The sequence below is a fragment of the Peromyscus californicus genome, unplaced genomic scaffold (assembly GCF_007827085.1).
Source record: "Peromyscus californicus insignis strain IS unplaced genomic scaffold, ASM782708v3 Scaffold_5__1_contigs__length_169319896, whole genome shotgun sequence".
NCBI lineage: Eukaryota > Metazoa > Chordata > Mammalia > Rodentia > Cricetidae > Peromyscus > Peromyscus californicus.
The window spans coordinates 102,447,133-102,460,463 of NW_026294573.1; the positions used below are offsets into that span (position 1 = coordinate 102,447,133).

Sequence of the window (13,331 nt, forward strand, 5' to 3'; positions counted from 1 at the left end):
TCTGAGGGTCCTCCCTGCTAAGTAGCCTCCCTGGATCTGTGGGTTGCAGTCTGTCCTTTGCTTTATATCTAGTATCCACTTATGAGTGAGTACATACCATGTTTGTCCTTTTGAGTCTGGGTTACCTCACTCAGGATGATATTTTCTAGTTCTTTGTTATGAGGGTCTCATATAGCCCAGGATACCCTTGAACTTGTTGTGTAGTAGAGGATGGACTTGAACTCCTAATCTTCCTCCTTCTATCTCCTAATAGTAGGAGTAAAGGAATGCCCCCAGCACACACAGCCAACGTTTGGGGCATGCTGGGATGTGCTCCTCCCCTGAGGAATGAAGAAGGACAGGAATGGAGTGGAATAATACCTAGTCCAGATCAGTTGCCATCAGGGGTGTGGGAGTGAGGAAAGGGCTACTGCTGCTGGGTAAGCCTGCTGCTGGGTAAACCTGCCTCTCCAAAGATGGAAAGAGCTCCCATTCTTTCTGTTCTTATCTCCTGGGGGAGAACTGTCAATGAAGGTACTCACATAGCAGGGTACACTGGGAGGAAATACAGAACCAGATGTCAGAGACCCACCCAGGTCACTCTTTCCTTGTCTAGCTCCTCTCTGGGGCCCCGTTTCCCTATATGTTAAACAGAGAAGTTGAACTGTTCAGTACCCAAAGTCTATAGTTTTCTATTGATCACAAAGCACAGGTTCATTGAGATTTTATATTGTGTTAATTCCTCAATCAAGAACCATCAGTGAATCTCTGGCCGTGCACATATAAACTCCTCCCAGTGATGGAAATGAAAACACTTTATTCTCTTCCAGTTTGGTTGTACACGCCAAACACTTACACGAGAGCTGTCTGGGAAATTGAGTCAAAGGAAATGGCTCCTAAATCCCTCCTGGGATCTAAATGGAAAACAAGACAGGCTATGACATCAGCTGCTATTTCCTCTGTGATCAAACTAAAGAACACAAATATCAATATTAAATTATGTATGCACACTTCTTCATTTTTACCTCTCATGCACATCACAGCAAACCCTTTACTCTCAGCCTTTAGTTCATTATATAGAAAGAACAGGAAACATGGTAAGCTTGGAAATACAGCATTTTAAAGATACAAACGACTTCAAAGATGGGACTTCAAGCACTCAGCATCCAGATGAGGAGAAAATAATAAGGAGTTGAAGATGTGAAATGACTCCATCCAAGACTGACTTCTGGAGGCATCATACTTCTTAATCTGCCTCACCTAAATCCACTGTGATTGGATGACACCACCACCTATATGCCAAATAAGTAGATATATAAATAAGCACTATTTAAAAGCCTAAAATGGGGAGCCTGGTTTTATGGGTGTCCTCCAAGACAATTAGAGGGGCCATGCAAAGGGAAAAGGCCAAGTTCACCAGGATGAACTTCCTTGATGCAGAAGCAGTCCCTAGACTAGATCTAGACTAGTAAACCGGCTGTACAAGTCGTCACTCAAGATAGAGGCACTAGCCCTTCCTAAGGAATCTTCATAGGAACTACGTCGCCCTGGGGCTGAAGAGGGGCCTCAGAAGTGAAGAACACTTGCTGCTTTTGCAGAGGACCCAAGTTTCATTCCCAGAGCCCACAAGGAGGCTCACAACCATCTGTACCTGCAGTTCCAAAGGGTTCAACATCTTCTTTTGACCTCCCTGGGCACCAGGCACACAGACGATGCACAGACATCCATGCAGGCAAAACACTCAAAATGAAGTTATCTGTTTTGGATTGGTTTTATTGATGTGGTAAATACCATAACCAAAAGCAACTTGGGAAAGAGATAATTTATTTCAGTTTACAGCTGTAGTCCATCCCAAAGGGAAGCCAAGGCAGAAATTCAAGACAGGAACCTGGAGGCAGGGACTGAAACAGGAGCTATGGAAAAGTGCGGCTTACTGACTTGCTCAGCCAGCTTTTTTATGCAACCTAGTACCAGTTGTCAAGGAATAGTACTGCTCGTAGTAGGCTGGGCCCTCCTACATCAATCATTAGTCAAGAAAATGCCCCATGGACTTGCCCACAGGCCAATCTGATGGAGAGATTTTCTCATTTGAAGTTCCTGCTTCCCAGATGACCCAAGCTTGTGTCAACTTGACAAAAATCTAGGCAGCACACTGTCTGACCACAAGTGATGATATACTGACATCCATGCACTCCAAACTATTCTGCCCCTGGTGACACAATTAGAATTCCAAATGCACAGACTATCAGAACTGGAGGGGACTTCAGAGCATCTAACCAACCATAGGCCTCCCCTTTGCTACCAAAACATTGAAGTCGCAATGAAAAGACTTGTCTCTGGTTCTGTGGGCAGTGGGAGCATGATCTCTCCAGGTTCCTTCCGCAGCACTCACTCATGAGGGCTTGGCTGGAGCTCTTCCTTGGAAGTCAGCCCCTCCCACACCAGAGCTGCCTCTGCTAGTCCATTGTATGAATTATAGATGCAAATGCTTACTAAAGCTTGAATAAGCAGATGAGGGTTTTCCCTCCCTAACCCCAGAGTCTTACACTCTGTCAGTCAGGAAAGTGGATAGATCTGCTGACACTATCAATTGCTCTCATTGTGAACTATTCTTATTTAACCCCAAATTCATTGTTGCTATGCAATGCGCCCTCAAGAAAAGACAATCTGGTGTTGAATTATGTGAAAAATTCAGTTGTCTGATTCATGTCTCAGAACTCGAACAGTGCATTTGATTTCCTCTCATCTGTACAATGTTAATCAGATTGAATTTGGCTCACACTTACTGTTTTCCAAGATCTGCATCCGAATATGTAAGGATAAGCTAACTCCAAAAAGGATACAAAAACGGCTGGAGAAAGGGTAAAACCTCAGTCTCTGGGGTTCCAGACGTCTAACTAGGTATGAAACTCACCAGCTGAGGATGATGACCTTGAACTCTGTTGCTTGTTTGTTCTTTAGGAAGGTTGTTGTTTATCTTGGAGTTTGTTTTTTGAGACAGCCTCTCTAGCCCAGATTGTCTTTGTCACCCAGGCTGACCTTAAACTTGCAGTGATTCTTCTGTCTCCTGAGGGCTGAGATTAAAGATGTGAGACATCATGAGCCTCTTCTTTCCACCAACCCTGTGCTGGGATCACAGGTGTGCACCACTGTGCTGGTTCTTTTTGTCTTCTTGACACAACCTAGAGTCATCTGGGAAGAGAAAAATCTCAACTGAGGAACGGCCTCCACCAGATTGACTTGTTGATGGGTTTGTGAGGGGCATTGCCGTGACTACCAACTGATGGAGGAGGGCTTAACCCACTGTGGGTGGTGCCACCCGGCAGGTGGTCCTGAGTTGTATAAAGAAGGTAGCTGGGGAGCTAGCGGGTAAGGGCAGCATCCCTCCTTGGTCCTCTAGTTGAGTTCCTGTCTCTAGGTTCCGGCTTGAACTCCTGCCCTGGCTTCCCTGGATGATAGACTGTAACAGGTTAGGTAAAATAAACCCTTTCCTTCCCAAGTAGCTTTGATGGTGTTTATCACTACAGAAAACAGACTAACAGCTACCACACGAGGTTTATGCGGGGCTAGGACTCGAACCCAGGGCTCCTGCATGCTAAGTAAACGCTTTGGCAAATGAGCTATATTCTCAACTAACTTTTTCAGGCTGCTGCATTTTAATTTACAAATCTGGAAATGAAGGTCATAATGTGCAATTCACGAAGTACTGTCTTGGGTACTCCATAAATGCTAGCTATTATTATTTATGGTGGTACATATGCACACACCTCCCTACTGGACAGCATAAAACAACTTTACAGGGGGCACTCCCGATTCCAGCCCCGCGACTATCTAAGAAACAGTCGGGATCCACCAGGGCTCCGAGATTTAAGACTGCTGCCGCCCCCTTCTGGTCTCCTTGCTTCAGATGCACGCGGGCTGGATGAGGATTGTCCCTCGCAGGTTCCTGTCGCAGGACGGAAACGAGGGGTGGGACAGGAAGTGGAGTCTGGCTCAGTTCGGGTGCAAGGCGGCCACTGGAGGAGAGCAGGGTGCAGCGCCTGCAAGCTTTGGAGAAAGAGCCGCAATGTTCCGGATCGAGGGTCTCGCGCCGAAGCTGGACCCCGAGGAGATGAAGCGGAAGATGCGCGAGGATGTGATCTCCTCCATTCGGAACTTCCTCATCTATGTGGCCCTGCTGCGAGTCAGTGAGTGTCCTTCGGGGCTGTGGCCGTGAGGCCACGCGTCCACCCCACCCCTGCACGCGCTCCTGGGTCCTTGAGCTGAGCATCCTGGGGAGAGCGGGGGGCGGGGGGGCGTGCATGTCCAGGGCGGCCCAAGTGCCTGCCCTCAAGGGGTCTGCGGGCCCTGAGACTGTGCCAACTGCTCGTGGTGGCCGAGGGCGCGTGGTTAAGTCACCTTTGCTAACCCGAGGCTTGTGCTTAAGGACCTTCAGGTGCTATCCCTTAGCAGTACCCTCGTGTGACAAACCTAGAAACGGTCCCTGGGAAGTGGCTGACCCAAGGTCATTTGGCGATTCAGAATAAACCTGACGTAGAATCCCGAGCTCTTAACTTGGTACCAGACGCTTTCCTTCGGTGCTTGCCTTTGAAATCCGAAAAAAACTTGCTTTCTTTGTGTTTATTTGTGCAGAGGGTGAAGTAAATAGTTGGTTTTCTTTTTTTGAAAGATGGAAAGAGAAAGATAGGCATCTGTAGAGCTACTGAGAATACCTGAAGTATTCGATTTCACCATTGACAAAAAGTTAATTTCGTTACTTGATCTCTGTTCCTTTTGCAAGTGAGAGCTTGAGTTCAAGGAGCACATCGGGGTTAAAGACAGACTGATAGATTAGAAAGTAGATGGTTCACTGGGCTAAGGCACTTGCCGCCAAGCTGGGCAACCTGAACTGGATCCACATGGCGGGAGAGAACCAATTCCCAGAAGTTGTACTCTGACCTCCACAGCTGCACCAAGGTATGCACGAATACGTGCATACACCACAGACTACACACAAGAAAATGTTTTTTTTTTTTTTTTTGCGGGGGCGGGGGGGGGGGGGGGGGGGCGGGGCGGTGTTCAGATAGGATTTCTCCGAGTAACCCAGGCTGGCCTTGAACTCAGAGATCTTCCTGCCTCTGCCTCCCGAGTGCTGAGATTAAAGGCTTGCACCACCACCCGCCCGGCTTTAAAAATCTTTTTATTGCCAGGCAGTAGTGGCACACGCCTTTAATCCCCCAGCACTTGGGAGGCAGAGGTCGAAGGTCTACAGAGTTGAGTTCCAGGACAGCCAGGACTATTTCACAGAGAAACCCTGTCTCAGAAAAACAAAACAACAACAACAAAAGATTTTTAAAATATTAGTTCTCGCCGGGCGGTGGTGGCACACGCCTTTAATCCCAGCACTCGGGAGGCAGAGGCAGGAAGACCTCTGAGTTCAAGGCCAGCCTGGTCTACAGAGCAAGATCCAGGACAGGCACCAAAACAACACAGAGAAGCCTTGTACCAAAAAATAAGTAAGTAAGTAAGTAAATAAATAAATAAAATATTAGTTCTCTGATATAACAGAATTAACTGACCCTCGAGTTCTCAATACAACATACTTCTCATAGTTCAGTGCTGTGTAGGGAGAGGCAGGAACGGTTCAAGTGATTGAACAGACCGAGATTTGAAAGACTGGAGTTAGGCCTTCCTCATGGGTTCCTCTTTTGCTGTATTCTCGCTGTGTTGCCGGCCTCTCCAGGAGAGGGCGTCTTGGAGAGCAGAAACACCCAAATCTTGCTCATCCACAGCCTCTTGAAACCTCTTCACCTTTTTAAGATTTTTATTTGTCTGCCTGTCCGTGTGTGAACCACATGCCTGCAGGTGCCTGCACCACCCAGAAGGGGGCGTTGGAACCCCTGGACCTGGAGTTAAACAGGCAGCTGTAAACTGCCAGGTGCGGATGCTGGGATCTGAACTCAGGTCCTCCTTAGTTTACAGCAGACAGGCTTAACTGCTGAGTCATCTCTCCCTTCTCCTAATGTCCCTTAGTATTCCAGACAGCTCCTGGTACACCATTTACCAAACCAGCGTCTTGATCGGAATGGCTTAGTGACAGGTAGAATCAGAGAAAGCAGTGGGTGTCGGCCCTTCCACTTACCTTCCCCAGGGATTCCGTCCCTATGCCTTCCGGTTGTTAGTTTTCCCAGGATTGGGAATTGAACCTAATGCCCATTTGTTTCCTCTAGGATTTTGTTCTGTTTAGGTTAAATAAATTCCCTGGGGCTAGAGGTATACCTTGGTAAAGTGCTTGCCTGGCTTGTGCAAGGCCCTGGGTTCAACTCCCCGTTTGGTGAAATAAGGAAAAGGTCCCCACAGTAAAGGACTGTGCAGTTATTATAGTCCTGGAGGAAGATGCAGTAGGGTGGGGTGTGCTCTACCACAATGGTAATCCAGTGAGACTGAGTGGGCTGCTTTGCAAGGCCGTGACTCCCTTTGGTTTATGGTACAGGTAGAGAGAGGCTTGATCACCATTTAGGAGTTGTTTCCAAAACCATATTTCATAAAGTTTTTTCTTTTACACCCCAGTTTTATAATTCTGCAGTACAGCCTGTGGACTCTTAGAATAAAACCTACTCTGGGGTTTTTCTTTCAGCTCCGTATATCTTAAAGAAGCTGGACAGCATATGAGGATGGGGAGTCACATGGATGCATGGCATGAAGAAACCTGGCGACAGTTTCTCCTCCTGTCTGCAGATGAATTGGCCCAGAAAGCTGTAAGACTGATGAAATGGACATAAAAACTCTACTTGTTAAGAACAAGTGGAGCTTTGGGAACCGACCTTCATAGCTGAAATATAAAACTATTTGAGAAGTGCACAAAAGATGTCTTGTGGTCACGGTGTGCCCTCAGGCCTGTGATAGCCACCTCTGTGAGTGTTGATGGAATTGTCAAAGTGTCGAACTGTAAGGGGTTAGGTCTGAATGGCACTGTCTTGGCAGTCATTTCTGTTTACAGCTTCTGTTTCAAGTGTATTTGTGAAGAGTAATGGAGTCCGCATACATCCACAATGACATCTGAGCACAGAACCGTCAGTCTATATTTTTAATAAACATTCTGATGAAAAAAGCTTGGGTTTTGGTGGGCTTTGTTTGGTTGGTTGGTTGGTTTTTTTATTTTTGTTTTTTTGGTCCCACTTTGGCCATCACTAGTGAAACTGCTGCAATATTGAGACTTGAGCCTATGGTGAGTTTCTTTTGAACTTTATGTAGCATTCCTTATGCTTCTTTGCCAGAGTCTTAATGAACTGCAACTTACTGCTTGGTGCTGAAAATGCAGACAGTGGAAGGAGGGAAAGTGCTGTAGTTTAAGATCAAATAGTTCTCTGGGTTTGTTGGCTGAAGGGGGTGGTCCTCCACAGCCTCTAACCAGGCTCACCTCTTTAACTAATATATGTGGGCTTTGTTTGTAACATTGTTTTTAGTTTATGTATATAGGTGTCTGCCTGCGTGTATGTGTATGTACCATGTGGATTCCTGGTGCCCGTGGAGGCCAGAAGAGGACACTGGATTCCCTAGAACTGGAGTTCCAGGTGGTTAAGAACTGTCGTGTGGGTGCTGGGCCTTCTGTAAGACCAGCGACATTCTTAACCACTGAGCCGTCTCTCCAGCTCCACCAGCGTGTGTCTTGGTAACATCATGGTGCTGTCGTGATTTCTGTTTTAGTTACTGCCCGCTCCTGCTGAGGTATCGCCGGGACGTGGGTTTCCATCCGTTTTCTATACCCATCATGCGTGTTTGTCGCCCCGCCTCCTGTGTGCAGCCTCGTGTGACTGGTTGACCAATGGTTTTTCTGTTCCTACAGATTTTCCCTTTTAACCCCTAGGTTTAGTTTTCCTGTGAGCTTTCCACTAAATTAACTTTTCACCAGGTACCAAAATTGTTTACATCATTTGGTTTGAACAGGCACCACGTCCTGGAGTCTTCCCTAGGGAGTCTTCCCTGGAGCCTTGCTGTTCCTCTCTGGACTGTGTGTGGCTGTAACTTGGGAACAGCCTTTTCTTGTTCCGTGTTGGGTCTCATCTGCTAATGTTTGTTTTCAGGGAGCCCTGACTGGTGAATAGGAGTAAACATTTTTAGGCCTTTCTGACCTGAAAATTATTTTTTTATAGTCACACATTTGATTCTTTGCTGAATGTAGAGTTTTGGCTTGGAACCTTCATGCTTCAGGATTTTAAGGCATTGCGACATTGGCTGTGAGTTGAGTCTGAAATCCGAAACCATTCTGACTCCTGGTCTTTCTGTGAGGCCTAATTTTTCTCTCTGAGAAACAAGGATCTCTTGTGCTGGTAGTCTTCCATTCCACGGGGACACACTCCATCCAGTGTGTGTGTATTTAATTCACTGTGCTGGGCACTAGGTCACCCTGTTAAAACTTGAAACATAAGATCCAGTAGTTCTCATAAGTTTTGAGGTTTGTTTGTTTTGTTGTGTGTGTTTGTGTTTGTTTGTTATTCGAGACAGGGTTTCTCTGTGTAGCCCTGACTGTTTTGGAATTCACTGGGTAGACCAGGCTGGCCTCAAACTTAGAGATCTGCCTGCCTCTGTCTCCTGAGTGCTGGGATTAGACGCTTGCACCCCACCCAGCAATTCAGTGTATTTTTATTGGCGGTTTCCTTCCCTGTTTTCCCTCTTCTCTTTGTAGAACAACATACAACTTTTGTGTTCTCTTTGTCCTTCACTGTCTGTTGTCTAAAGTGGCTTTTGTCTGCTTTCTTCATGTTAGACACTTCACTTTTGTTAGACTGAGTGGGCGGGCCTTGTTGGCCTTAGGCTCTTCCTCAGGGAGCTCTTTTGAGGTATGTAGTTGGGAGGAAGGTCTGTGTCCATATCTTTAGGTATTTTATATTAAGCTGGTCATTGCTGGGAGAACATTCTTCCTGTCTTGTCCATGAAGAATGAAGGCCTTGCTAGGATCCTGGGAGTCAAGTGATGCAGGAGGACTGCTGCGAGGTCCAGAGCAGAGGGGATGGCCGTCTTGTAGAGGTTACATAGCCCTATTGGGTTGCAGACCGCATCTGATAACTTAGACCTTCACTGGCTAGTTCTTAGTTTGGTCTCTCTCCGCTCTGCGCACCTGCAAAGGCCCTGAAGCTACCAGTCCCCGAGACTTGGGGGTTCTGTGCTGTGGGATTCCTTCTTTTGCTTTTCCTACCGCTGGCCTTTTGCTTTCCCGATTACAGCCTTTTGAAACTGTGTTGTCTCGTCTTCTCTCCTTTGAGATTTTAACCTTAAAATGGACAAAAGCCTTTACTGTTATTTAGTGGACTTTCAGGAGAGAGTGGACATACTCTGTTAATTTCTGTGTTCAGCCCATCATCTTTACCCAGACAGGATCTATGTTTTTAACTGTCATTTGGTGTGGTATGTAGTCACAGCCACTCCCCAGTTGCAAGCGTGCAGTGTGTAACACCATGGTGGTGAACACTGCCCCTGAAGAGGGGTAGATTTGGCTTCGGGGCCTGGTTCTGGTGCTTAAGATGCACGCCTTTGAGTAGCTGAACCTCTGAATTAATTCTCAGCTGTGGAGTTAGGGTAGTAGACTGCCTGTCAAGGGGAACAACCCGGCACTGTTACTTGACACTTGGTAAGCAATGATTATTGATGGTTAGTCTTAAATTTCATTCCAGTTTCCAGAGGTGATGAAGTAGCATGCTGGTCCTGATATATTCAGACTTGAGGAGTAGACACTAAGTAGGCAAGTTTGGCAGCACCATTTGTGTGTGCTTTTCTTAGAGAAAAAAGTGTGGTTGCTATTGGAGTTATTATATAATAACTCCAATATATATAATAATAACTTTGTTTTTATAATGAAATAAAAACAAAACAAAACAAAAAAACATGATGGGCTGGGTGGTGCCAGCTCACACCTTTAATCCAGCACTTGGGAGGCAGACACAGGCGGATCTCTGAGTTCAAGGCCAGCCTGGTCTATAGAGCAAGTACCAGGACAGGCAAGGAAACCCTGTTTTAATAAGTGGCTTCTTTTAGAAATGGAGCCTTGCTGCTAGGCAATCCTGGTGACCCTTTGAATTCTGCTACCCCTGTCTTCCAAATGCTGGGGTTACAAGTGTGTAGTTCTGTACCCAGCCTGTTAATAGCTTTTTAAATTCAGGCTATACCTACTGGGAATGTTCAGTGCTTAGAATAGACGATTCTGAAATAATATATTAGAAAATATTTAGGGGCTGGAGCAATAGCTCAGTGGTTAAAAGCACTGACTGCTCTTACAGGGGACTCAGGTTCAATTCTCAGCCCCCACATGCTGGCTCTCAACCTTTTGTAACTCCAGTTTCAGGAGTTACACTCTAATGACATCCCTGGACACAAGACCTATACGTGATGTATAGACATACATAAGCCTAAACACCAATAAGCATAAAATAAATAAGTTTTTTTAAAGAAAGAAAGTATTTAGACTATGTACATAGTTGGAGTATGTAAAGAGCAGATTGGCATTTTGTAACCTTGAAATTGAGGACATTGGGGAAAAATGGGGAACAGAAAACTTAATTCCTCCTAATTAATAAGGGGCCAGGACTTCTACAGCTAAATTAACGATCTTAACTGCTGACAGTGCAACACTGAGAAAACCTTTTTGCTTTGCCCGTTGCGGTTACTGTTGAAATAGCAATAGCTTTGAAGTCGGTACATTCAGTAGTTCTTAGGTTGGCAAACATGAGCGTACATTTGGAGTGAAAGACAGGTGCAGAAGTCTGAACTATTTGTTTGCTAGATCCAGAAAAGAAACCAGCTGACATTTGACTAGCATTTTGTCCCTGTCATGATTGCTTCATGAATTCTGCATACAGCTCAAGCCATCAAAGAAACCACAAACGTCAGGACCGGCTAGCTTTGCTTTGGGTCAAATGGTAAATATTTCAGGCCTTTCAGTCTGCACGGGCTCTCCTGTGCCAGGTTGGCAATTGTGACGTGGAAGCGGTCAGACTTCAAATGAGCAAGCGTGGCTGTGTCCTAGTCACACCTGACAGGGAGAGCTGGCACCCGACTAAAGTAAAGAGCATGTCACTAAATCGCAGAGCTGTGACGTTAAAGATAAGCTATTTAGGGGTTGAGGAAATGGTTCAGTGGATGAAGATGCTCGCTGCCAAGCCCGACAGCCTGAGTTCAGTCCTTGTAGCTGTATAATGGGAGGAGAGAACTGACTCCCACAGCTGTCCTCTGACCGCCACACATGCCCCGTGGTATGCACACACATTCAAATTCATGCAGGTACGAATAAATGTAATTAATGTTTTTAACACTTTAATTGTATGTGTTTGTGTGAGTGTGTGCATGTGAGTGCAGTGCCCCTGAAGGTCAAAGGTGATGGATCCCTCTGTAGCTGGAGTTTTAGACAGCTGTGAACAGCCTAATGTTGGTGCCGTAACTAAACTCAGATCCCCTGGAAGAGAAGTATACACTCTGGACCACTGAGCTGTCCGTCCGACCCCAAATGTAATGCATTTTTACAGGTTGAACTATTTACTCTCTTGCTGGTTATATAAGGAAAAGGTTTGGTGTGGAGCCTGGGTTTACAAAGCCCCAGAGATGGCAAATTCATCCATCCCGAGTTACTGAGCTGGTACCATGGACCTGGCATGGGCTAGGAGATGGGCATGTTGGACAGAGAGGCTGCCTTTTGGGGTCCATTACCCACCTGTAGGGGAGTGGGCATCTGAAAGACCTAAGCTTGCTGGAGGCTCTGGAGAAGCTTCCCTGACGAAATGGCACCGTCGGAGCCCTGAGGCTTGTTGGGATTATTTTAGGGGAAAGGTTAGGGAAGGAGTGGTTAGTAAAGGATGGTACTGGTGAAGAAAGTTCAGAGTTGCCCGCCCGCTTCAATTAACACTGCACCTGAAGTGAGGCCTGAGTTTGAAAGAGAACAAATGGACGCACGGGCAGAACATACCCTGGCTCGGGTGTGCCGTGGGGAGGGAAAGGCTTGACGACGCCCCTTTGAAGTAAGGTCAAGATGGTGGCTTCTTTTTATACCAGAGCTGAAGTGTCCGCAAGTTGGACATATAGAGTGGGCATTTGCATGTTGTCTCAGGGTCACTGTTGCTGTGATGAAACATCATGACCAAAAACAACTTGGGAGGAAAGGCTTTGCTTGGCTTATATATCCTGAATCACAGTTCACTGAGGGAAGCCAAGGAACTCAAACCAGGTGGGTACTTGGAGGCAGGGGCTTACTGGCTTGTTCAACCTGCTTCCTTTAGAACAGTGTTACTCAACCTGTGGGTCACAATCCCTTTGGGGGTTGAATGACCCTTCCACAGGGGCTGCCTAAGACCATGTGTTTTAGCAGCTGTCGTTTCTATATTAGCAATCAGAAAATCTAAAGCCAACACAATAACACAGAATCTAGTCTCTCTATTTTTCCTATATTTATGTGGCTTATTATATGTATTTTTCATTCTTCCTTTTTTAAGGCTTTATTATTTTTAATCTATGACTGTCTCTACCCTTTCTCTGTTCTCTCCCAAGCCTATGTATATTTTTAAACACACTGTAACCCATTTAGAGGTTTTTCCCCATCTGGATCTGTCTTTGTTGCATATTTGTAATTTTATTTTATTTTATTTTATTTTGCATGAACAAAACTTAAGCCCGCCATGAGGCTTAGTTCATGGCATACCGGTAGAGCTCACTCTGGCAGAGCTTGCTTTGGCAGCTCAAGGCTTCAGGCAGCGGCTGGGAGACTCGTCTGTGTATCTCAGCAGGCATGAGAGACATGAGATTAGAAAGCCGGGTTTGGCTCTGTTTTTGTGTGTTTAGAACCTTTTTTAAGCTTTCTCAGGTCTTATGTGAATGTAGGTGCCAGATATTTGGGTGCCATTTGTAGGTGGAGTTTTCTTGTCCCGGCAGTCACTCCCAAATAAATGACACGGAGACTTAATATTAATTATATAATTGCTCGGCCAGTAGCTCAGGCTTGTTACTAGCTTAACTCTTATATTTTAAATTAATCCATTTCCCTGCGTTGATGTCATTTCTTAGGACACCTTTGGATTGATCATGAAAACAACTATACGTCCGTCCCCACTGGCGGTCCGTCGCGCTCCCGCGCGTGGTGGGTCCCCACCGTGCATTGGGACCAGGGTCCGGTCGGAGAGCCATTCATCCCGGGAAACGGGGTGCGGCCGGAAAGGGGGCCGCCCTCTCGCCCGGCACGTTGAACAAAAAAAAAAATTAATTAATTAATCCATTTCCATCACTTTACTTGCTGTCATGTGGTTCATGACTTGTTACCTCATTTTATACATGTCCTATTTCTCTACATCTGTCCCGAGACTCCTCAGACTCTGCCCTTCTTCCTTCCAACATTC

The 13,331-nt window shown here is 46.0% G+C and overlaps 1 protein-coding gene and 1 non-coding gene across 2 annotated transcripts; both read left to right on the forward strand.

Moving 5' to 3' along the window:
* Nucleotides 1–3,960: 3,960 nt before the first annotated feature.
* Nucleotides 3,961–7,172, forward strand: Tomm5 (translocase of outer mitochondrial membrane 5). The gene is made up of 2 exons (XM_052718069.1): nucleotides 3,961–4,166; nucleotides 6,596–7,172. Exons 1-2 carry the CDS (start codon nucleotides 4,046–4,048, stop codon nucleotides 6,628–6,630), a joined length of 156 nt encoding a protein of 51 aa, XP_052574029.1. The 5' UTR covers nucleotides 3,961–4,045; the 3' UTR covers nucleotides 6,631–7,172.
* A 5,808-nt stretch (nucleotides 7,173–12,980) lies between these two features.
* LOC128098052 (small nucleolar RNA SNORD58) lies at nucleotides 12,981–13,055 on the forward strand. The gene has a single exon (XR_008214087.1). It is a non-coding gene; the product is annotated as a small nucleolar RNA SNORD58 (small nucleolar RNA).
* Nucleotides 13,056–13,331: the final 276 nt, after the last annotated feature.

Excerpts from the sequence above, each read along its gene's own strand:
- Tomm5 (XM_052718069.1), top strand. The coding sequence starts at position 4,046 with ATGTTCCGGATCGAGGGTCTCGCGCCGAAGCTGGACCCCGAGGAGATG. Across the intron at positions 4,167-6,595 it reads TGTGGCCCTGCTGCGAGTCA|CTCCGTATATCTTAAAGAAG; the intron begins GTGAGTGTCCTT and ends TTTTTCTTTCAG.